This window comes from Musa acuminata, chromosome BXJ2-10 (genome assembly GCF_036884655.1).
Source record: "Musa acuminata AAA Group cultivar baxijiao chromosome BXJ2-10, Cavendish_Baxijiao_AAA, whole genome shotgun sequence".
Classification (NCBI taxonomy): Eukaryota; Viridiplantae; Streptophyta; class Magnoliopsida; order Zingiberales; family Musaceae; genus Musa; species Musa acuminata.
In genome coordinates this window covers 20,812,668-20,821,555 of record NC_088347.1, presented here as the reverse complement: position 1 = coordinate 20,821,555, position 8,888 = coordinate 20,812,668, and the positions used below count along the sequence as shown (strand labels likewise).

Genomic DNA, 8,888 nt, shown 5'->3' with positions numbered 1-8,888 from the left:
ATATGTATGTACGTATACATATACGTATGTACATATGTACATATACATATATGTATTGTAACAAATCAGAAATAGATTGAAAATTAAAAGAAACCATCAAATGAACAAACACCGGAATGATGAGATGATTTGCCAATTCCACACAATAACCACTTGCAAGAAAAAGAGGTGCGAACTTAGTCTTCATGATGGCATTACCATTCGCCATCTGGATCGTCAAGATTCGTGTTACAGAACAATTCATTTCCTTTCAGCTCAAGCATCCACGAAATTGAGGCCACATCCTCATGTTGATGTTGCGAGCCTTAAATCGGGTTATTGCACTGCTACTATGATACGATTTGCACTTGGAACGGGTTCGGGATGGGATTGATCGGATCGGAGCACATCAGACTCGACGAACCTGATGCGCTCCGAACCTCCTCCGCCCTTTGATCGTCATCGGACAGCTTAGATCTCTCAAAATCTCGCACCAACCTGAACTCTCGTGATGGGCATTTACACCTCGTGCGTCGTTCACACGCAACCGACAAAATCCGGATAACTTCTCGATCTGATCACCAGTTTCCCAATAAGGTATCTCCACGTGTTTAGATATCCTCCAGCTCAGCACTCCCGCCGCAATCCTTCTAGAAAAAGTGCGTGACCTTTTCCCGCAATGGAGCAAGAAAAAAACTGCTTTTTTCGTCCTCATCAGCAGAAGACTCGAGTCTTCTGATTATTAGTGACGGAGTATGCCGAGCTCCCGGCGAACCCGATCGAAGGCCCGCAAGCCCAAGTACGTCAGCCTCCGCCGCCATCTCGCCTCTTCCCCTCCTCCGCGGCCTCCCCCTGAGACGGCGGATCCCTCGGACATGTCCTCCGCCGCCGCTCCCGACGATTGCGTCTACCGCCGACACCAGCTCGACCTCCCACCCCTCCACCCGGAGCACCTCGACCGCGAACCCAACGTGGCCTGCCTGCTCGATGACCGCGGCGGCGGCGGAGAGCCGACGCTGGCCGCTCTCCTCGGCGTCGACGTCTCCTCGTCGTCCGGCTCGCCCTCACCGGCGTCCCTGGCGTCGCCATCTGTCAACTGGGAGGAGGATCAGGGCGGCGACGGGGACGGGCTAGCGAGGCGGGCGCTCCGGGGACGGGAACGCTGGGCGTACTGCCGCGCCTCCTCTGTCCCCGCCTCCTCGTCGGAGGAGGAGGTAGCGAGCTCCGCCATCGGGGGCGACGGCGGCGTGGATCTGTGGCGATGCTCGACTCCGCAGGCGCTGGCGCTCAAGCTAGACTACGAGGAGATCCTGGCGGCGTGGTCGAACCGAGGCCCACTCTACATGGACGGCGAGGGCCCCCAGGTCGTGCCGCAGCTCCACGACCGCGCCGCCGACCACTACGACTCCGGCGCCTTCCCGGTGAGTCAATAAAACGCCACTCCCAACCTTTCACTGTGGATCTGGCCGTCGGACACCGTGATCATCGATCGATGTGGGCAGAACAGGTACTGGTGGAGGTGGGGTGCGGCAGTAGCAATCCTATGAAGGTGCCGGAGCAGCGAGCGTGCGATGGAGATCGGACGGCGGAGGGGAGCGGCTTGAGCAGGGAAGCGAGGGTGATGAGGTACAAGGAGAAGAGAAGGAATAGGCTGTTCGCCAAGAGGATTCGGTACGAGGTGCGGAAGCTCAACGCAGAGAAGCGGCCACGAGTAAAGGTACGACCAAAGAAACTACAATCCAACAAGCAACGTTGATTGGATCTCGCCTCATGCTTCATTTTTCGTGAAAAGATCAGAATGATCATGTGACAAATCTAGACCAGTGAATCAAAATGCAAACAAAAAATCGACAATATTTCGATTTATATCATTCAGTGTGTATGAAGAAATTGACATATAGAAGAAGAAGAAGAATTCTAGTTTTTGGTTGTCATGCTTTGAGATATAGTATGAAGATCTAATCCAAGTTCTATAATGCAGAGTGGAAATTCGTCATAATTATTCAATCATCGATAAAAAGCATATAATTCGATCGAAAAGAACTGTGACACTTTCGATTTAGCAGCAATTGAGAGTCACTCTATGTTTGATACCAAATCATTTTGATCATGAAACAATGGAGATATGTCCTAGAAATTTTGGCATGCATTCAGGACATTGCAGTCCAGCTTAAGATTTCATCCTGCACTAGTTTTGCTCTTCACATGCTTCATTTTATGATCTGATGATGTACTCAAGTTGAAATCAATTGATTATTTTGTTGAAAGTTTTTCTGAGTGAAAATTTTCTCTTGTTTCGACTGCGGCAGGGCCGGTTTGTGCGAAGGAAAGATGATGATGAGGAGGAGGAGGATCATTTATAGATTTACATCATTGAGGTCAATTTTAGTCCATCATTGGTTGTAGATCCCTGATGTAATACTCCATCAGCTAATAAGAACAGCTAAAACAGAGCGTTTTGTCATCACTAGAAAGTTGCAAAGAGGCTGAAGTTGTCAGCTCATACTGCAAATTTGTGTGCAGTTGAATCTGTAAAAACACAACAATTCAAGATGTCGACTTGCTCAGTTCTCAAAAATTAATCAGAAGTTATGGAATAGATAAGATTGATTCTTGATTGGAAGGGGAAATTACTAGATTTTGGTATGTCTCTATTGCCTAAAACATTTTGAGCAGTTTGTTTACATTTTTTATTTTTGGAAGAAAATACACTGCTTCATAAACTTCAAATTTATTTGTTGAATGCTATTAAATTGTCATCGACAGCACATTAGCATTGGTCCTCACGGATTATTGAATCCAATAACCTGCATTAAGGAGTTTGTAACTTTAGAGACTGTAACTTCATTTTCTTTGATAATAACTCGTTATTAACGGCTTATTTTTTGGGTAAAATTTTCATGAATGCTCAGCTGAGGTCCTCATCCAAAATCTGAATCGACTAGTAATCTTCTTTGTAGCTCATGTGACAATGCTGAGTTTAGGCATCTTTCCTAGCTTGTCCGTGTTCTTAGTTTGGTGACTAAAATCTCTTCCAAGATTCAGCTTCTCTTGTCTTTTACTTTTGACCAATTTCAATCTTTGTATCACTGTGATCTGCTGCTAGAATCCGACTCATCTCATCTTGATCTTGCCCATCATTTATGAATCCATTTTGTCTTCATTAGATATTTCAGCACAAAAAGGTACATATTCCTTCACAGATTCAACCACTAGCTACAGGGAGAATGATGAAAGAGTAAACTTAGTCTACACTCCACAGTGAGATTAAAGAGTCTGGAAATGATGAAACAAAAAGGCAAATATCTTATATGCTATAGAACACTCTCTTTTTCTGCTATGAATGACAGTATATATAGAGTAATGGCCTTGCTGTATTGAATTGTAAGATGCAGTGTCAAAAGACTACAGAAATACTTCATTGGCAACATCATATACTGACTCAAGCTTGTCTGTTTTTATCATTTAAGCTCACTGAGTTCTTTTCTCATGCTTATTTTGATCTCACTGCTTGATTTGGTTGGTAATCCCAACATGTCAAAGCCAGAGATCAAGAACAAAATTTGGGATGAAACAAATGAAGCACCACTGCAATGACTGCGGACGGTAGGGAGTGCATTTTGGTTCATAGCCTATCCAATCCACAGAAGCTTTTGCATAATCATCTGGAGATGGTATAAATGTGGAAGATTGCTTCATTGCAATAAGAAGTCAACCATCAGTTGTGATCCATCGGCAACTCTGAAGTTATAACTACTGATGGAGGCATTTCTACAGTAAGTCACAGATCCTCCTACGATACACACATTGATAGAGTTCATGTTGAGAGCATTGTTTCTGCATTATAAATGTATCATACAGAAAATACAACACTTATGAGGATGATACCGATAATTTTTCGTTATAGTATAATTTGAATAAATCTATTTTGAGTACCTATTTTTCTATTTGAATGAATCTTAAATCTACTCGGAATATCCAAATCATATTTTAAGTTGGTTCATTAAATACGAGTATACAAAAAAAAATGAATAACTATAATTGTTATTTAATACACCAATTGTGTATTATCAATTTTCATCATATTTAAACCCAAATACAACTAACTAAGGTATTTACTCTTATTCTAAATCTTAGTCCTAATCCTAATTCAAATAAATAATATCTAAACCCGGTTTAATCAGATGGATGTATCTGAACATTCCCTCAACCAAAAGAAATCAAAAATCAAAATGGACTCCTAAATTTGGTTGCTGAGATCCTAACAATTGGAGCAAAGAATGGTTTCAAGACAGCAACTACAACTTTTTGCCATCGAAGATGATCCAAAGCAGCAGGCCTGCAATCCTGAAAGGAGCCACTCGAACAATTAATTTAGTGAGACTGCAGCATGAACAAGGACAACAGGAATCAATGGACATCTACTAGGTACGGTCAATCCATCCATACATCGGAATCAAGGTGGAGGTGATCAGAGGTGGGTGTGCTCCATTACTATGCTCATAAAGGAGTGAGCAGAGGTGATTAAATAAGACATGGCTTGAGACCACCAGAAGCAGCAGGCATGAATGCTCTGCAGACAGAGCATTCAAATATCATTCCCCAATTACCTTGAATTATACTGTTCTTCAGCAGGTGAACAGCTTAAGCTACCATGCACATCAAATATCATTCTCTCTCACATAAAAACTAACTGTAATGATCGTACGATGCACTGTCCAAAGACCACACAAAGTACTTCACTGGCAACATCATAAACCGACTCTAAACTTTAAATTCTGTTCTCATTCCTCTTTCGATCTTACTGCTTGATTTCGGTTGGTAATCCCAACATGTAAGCGCCAGAGATCAAGAACAAAATCTGGGATGAAGCAAGTGAAGCACCACTGCAATGAATGAGACCAGTAGGGAGTGCATCGTGGTCCGTAACCTATCCAATCCACAGCAGCTTTAGCATACTCATCTGGAGATGGTACAAATGTGGAAGATTGCTTCGTGGACACCATCTTTGTTGCTACATAGAAAGGTATCTGCAATAAGAAGCCAACCATAAGTTGTGATGTAGCAGCAACTCTGAACAAGTTTACTACACTCTATGCTGTTACTGATTTATTCTACTGGACTACATCTACCTCTGATCCAGTTCTCATCACGCTTCCTTTTTCTTAAAGTTTGTATTGGTCATGCATGGCCATTGTTGTAGATATTGACTTTATTACTCATAGATCATTAGCAAGGCATAAAGATAATTATCTCACTTGGTAGAAATGAATGACACAAACTGAACTGTGCTATTCAAATCTTTCCTACAAATATAAAGTAAAATTGAATGCAGAAACTTCATAGGAAGAGAATATTCGGTGAACCTGACACTGCACATCAATGCCCATCCTTTGGTACTCCACAAACAAGCTCCTTGACAACTGATCAATGTATCTGGGAACACATTTAGTATTCAATTATTCTTTTTAGAACAATTGATTTCCATAAAATGGATGAATGTGAATATACTTGCCTATAGATTAGGAGTTCAAGGTGATGATATCTTGCAAATTAACTCACTGGAAAAAAAGGTATATGTACAATAATTCTAAAGATTTTTGTTTCTTTTTTTGCAGGTAAGTCAAAAATTCATTCCAACAATATATATATATTTCAGCCATCATGGAGTACTACAGAAATGGCCAGGCAAAATCAATTCTTTATGCAGAAGAGCCAAAAGATATCATTGTGCAGCTATCAATGTCCATTTAATGAGCAAAAAAAAAAAGAAAAAAAAACACTGAACTGAACCCTACTCCCTGCATGAAACACAGCAGTACAGCACCTATCTAAACACAGAATTGGCATTTACACATATGGTGACAGAAGGAGCAAATCTAAAAGATGGCTTTAATATTGTCTTTAATTTATGCAAGTATGAAGGTAATGTGAAAAAAAGTTTGAAAGTTATATATGCAAGAATGTCTACTTAGTTGCAGTGTGATGGACTCCCAACATTCTAAACCAATCATAAATTAAAAAGAAAAGAAAAGAGAACAATTTCAATCTTTGTTTTTCAGAAATTGTGTATTAAACTGAGTACAAATAGCAAATATTACAACAAATAGTATTTCATCTTTTAAGAGTAAAATTGAGGTCCAGCTGTTACTAGTAATCTAACTTCTTAATGTACATGAAGTTTTACAAGTACTAGAGATGTGTCGGAAAATGTAAGAATATCTTCTTTTATTAGTGTTGACTTTTTCTTTTTTGGATAAATTGTGCAAGTGTCTTTGCCGGAAGAAAACACTAAAAACAGTCGCACGTCATCTCTTTATGTTTCACTGTGTGATTCATTGGACAGTGGGAGACAGAGGCATTTCTCATCCAATAAATGCAATCATAAATTCCAAATACTCCCATCAGCATAGGAGTTATCTGATGTACTTTGGGCACCTACGAATCAGCCTGTCTTTACTCCAAAAATTAATGAGGAAAAATCTTGCAAGTGGTGCTTTGCATGCTGTGCGAGCTCTCACTGAGAAGGTAAACAAAGCCAACTTAGCCTTACTACCTGCTCAACCTACCATGCACCTAAAACATGCATACTCAACATGTAAATATATCCAATGATGTACGCCACGATTCTTATGCATGTGACTCTGCTATCAGAATCCCGACTGTCCCGCCGCCGAAAAGTTTCAGGGCTGATGTCACCAACACGTAGAATAGGAAGGAAGAGGAAAAAGGTGCTGATGATGATGATGACAAGGATAAGTATGAGACTACAGACATGATCAGCCAGGTCACCCCTGATGTTCATCCGCGATTCCATGGTTTTGCTACCGATGAAAAAGGTAATGATGATGATGATGATGATGGAGGAGGAGGAGGAGGAGGAGGAAGCAGACTTACGCCTTGGTAGCAGCGTACACGGCAGAGAAAGGGAAAGAAGGCAGTACCGCCGAGGCTGCCGATCCGAGATTAACCACCGCGCCTTTCCGCCGCCTGAGCATCCCTGGTAGGACGGCACGCGTGACCCTAGTCGTCGCCTCCACGTTGACCCTCACGATGCTCCGCCACAGCTCCTCCTCCACCTCGTGGAAGAACATGGCGTGGGGGTACGTCGTCCCCGCGCTGTTCACCAGGACCCCGACGTCCAGCCCCTCGATCTCCGCCTCGAGCCGGTCGATCCAATCCGCCGCGTCAGTGGCGAGGTCCACGATAACGGTCTTCACCATGGTGGCCGTGTGTGCGGCCCTGATGCCGTCGGCGACTTGCTCGAGCTTGGCGGGGTTGCGGCCGGCCAGGACGAGGTGGAGTCCACGGTGGGCGAGCTGGACGGCGATGGCCTTGCCGATGCCGTCGGTGGCGCCGGTGACGAGGGCCCATGAGCCGTAGGACGACTTGAGGTCCTTGCCAGGCCTAAGGAAGGTGGAGTAGACCCAGCTCAGGGGGGCGATGGCGGCCCTAAGGAGGGTGAGGAATCCCAGAGATGAGAGCAGGATTATCAATGAGGGTTGGGCTTTGAGTACGTTGATGAAGTCGTCGATTTTCATCTCGACCAGCTAACACATCCGTCGCATCAGACTCCCTCTCTCTCTCTTTATATATATATATATATATATATATATATATATATAGAGGGAGTCTAATGCGACCGATGTTAGCTGGTCGGAAGAATCGAGGACCCGGGACTGCGCCAAGGCACGGGGAGGCGTGGGGGAGCGGCACGAGGGTAAATAAGCGGGCGGCGGATGGGCGCCATCGGCGCTGTGAGGCGTGTGAGCGGCGGGCGTCCCGGACTGGCGGAGAGGTCAGCACGGAGGTTCCGCCTCGGGAAGCGTGTAGAAGGAGGGCAGTATATTATATATATATATATGTATATATATATATATATATGTATATATGCATATATATATATACATACATATATATGTATATACATATATATATATATACATATATATATGTATATATATATGTATTTATATATATATATATGTATACATATATACATATATATATATATATACATATATATATACATATATATATATATATATACATATATATATATATATATACATATATATAAATATATATATATATATTATATACACATGTATATATTTGTGTTTATGTGTGCGTGCACTTACGATATATCAAAAAAAACGACTAAGGATTGTAAGTAAAATAAATAAGTAAACAATAACAAATTAAAAGTAAGAGAAGTAATGCAAACCAATTTACAGTAGTTTAGTAGTTTGATCTTTTCGATTTACTGTTCAATCTCGATTCCTATTCCGTCAAGACCATCGACCTTTATTATCGATCTTCTTTCTAACGGAGGAAGAAGATCAATAACCCTTGTTATAATTTTTCTCCTTTTAATAGGCTTAGAAGTGAACCTCCACACTCATTTTTTTACAAGATCTTTCACCTAACTTAGAATCTCTTCCAAACTTAAAAAGGAGAAAGAGACTTAAAAGAATACTCGAAGAGAGAGCTACAACTCTTCACAAACTTAGAATTTAATGCTTCATCAACCAAACTTTAATGGGATATTTATAGACTCCAAGAGGCTTCAAAATAGAGCAAAAAATTTTGAAGTCTTAAAAATTTCGAGGCATGAGCGGTACTACCGTTTATACTGTTGGGAAATCTTAGGGGCGACATCACATGCGCAACGAAAGAACAGAAAACAAAATCCTCAATTTTCAAATATATGTTCGTTGTGAAGATTGGTGCACAAAACTCCACGAAATAGAAGACCACGTGTGAGATAAATTATGTTACATAAGGAGATCATATATCCTTGAATCCCTGCAGATCTCTAAGAGAGGGTGAAGGAGGTCAAGTGCCCTCCCCTCTAGTGGTGATCCACATAGTAGGGCTGCGATGATACTCCTTAAAACTCCAGACCT

The 8,888-nt window shown here is 42.0% G+C and overlaps 2 protein-coding genes across 2 annotated transcripts; one reads left to right on the top strand and one right to left on the bottom strand.

The window, feature by feature from the left end:
* The first annotated feature begins 659 nt into the window (after positions 1–659).
* On the top strand, positions 660–2,602 carry LOC135625885 (zinc finger protein CONSTANS-LIKE 3-like). Its single transcript, XM_065131006.1, has 3 exons — positions 660–1,400; positions 1,487–1,696; positions 2,289–2,602. Exons 1-3 carry the CDS (start codon positions 735–737, stop codon positions 2,340–2,342), a joined length of 930 nt encoding a protein of 309 aa, XP_064987078.1. The 5' UTR covers positions 660–734; the 3' UTR covers positions 2,343–2,602.
* A 1,997-nt stretch (positions 2,603–4,599) lies between these two features.
* On the bottom strand, positions 4,600–7,559 carry LOC135625994 (very-long-chain 3-oxoacyl-CoA reductase 1-like). Its single transcript, XM_065131186.1, has 3 exons — positions 6,877–7,559; positions 5,346–5,415; positions 4,600–5,009 (listed from the first exon to the last, which is right to left on the bottom strand). Exons 1-3 carry the CDS (start codon positions 7,518–7,520, stop codon positions 4,764–4,766), a joined length of 960 nt encoding a protein of 319 aa, XP_064987258.1. The 5' UTR covers positions 7,521–7,559; the 3' UTR covers positions 4,600–4,763.
* Between the last annotated feature and the right edge of the window lie 1,329 nt (positions 7,560–8,888).

Excerpts from the sequence above, each read along its gene's own strand:
- LOC135625885 (XM_065131006.1), top strand. The coding sequence starts at position 735 with ATGCCGAGCTCCCGGCGAACCCGATCGAAGGCCCGCAAGCCCAAGTAC. Across the intron at positions 1,401-1,486 it reads ACGACTCCGGCGCCTTCCCG|GTACTGGTGGAGGTGGGGTG; the intron begins GTGAGTCAATAA and ends TGGGCAGAACAG. Across the intron at positions 1,697-2,288 it reads AGAAGCGGCCACGAGTAAAG|GGCCGGTTTGTGCGAAGGAA; the intron begins GTACGACCAAAG and ends CGACTGCGGCAG.
- LOC135625994 (XM_065131186.1), bottom strand. The coding sequence starts at position 7,520 with ATGAAAATCGACGACTTCATCAACGTACTCAAAGCCCAACCCTCATTG. Across the intron at positions 5,416-6,876 it reads GTGTACGCTGCTACCAAGGC|ATACATTGATCAGTTGTCAA; the intron begins GTAAGTCTGCTT and ends ATGTGTTCCCAG. Across the intron at positions 5,010-5,345 it reads GCATTGATGTGCAGTGTCAG|ATACCTTTCTATGTAGCAAC; the intron begins GTTCACCGAATA and ends TTCTTATTGCAG.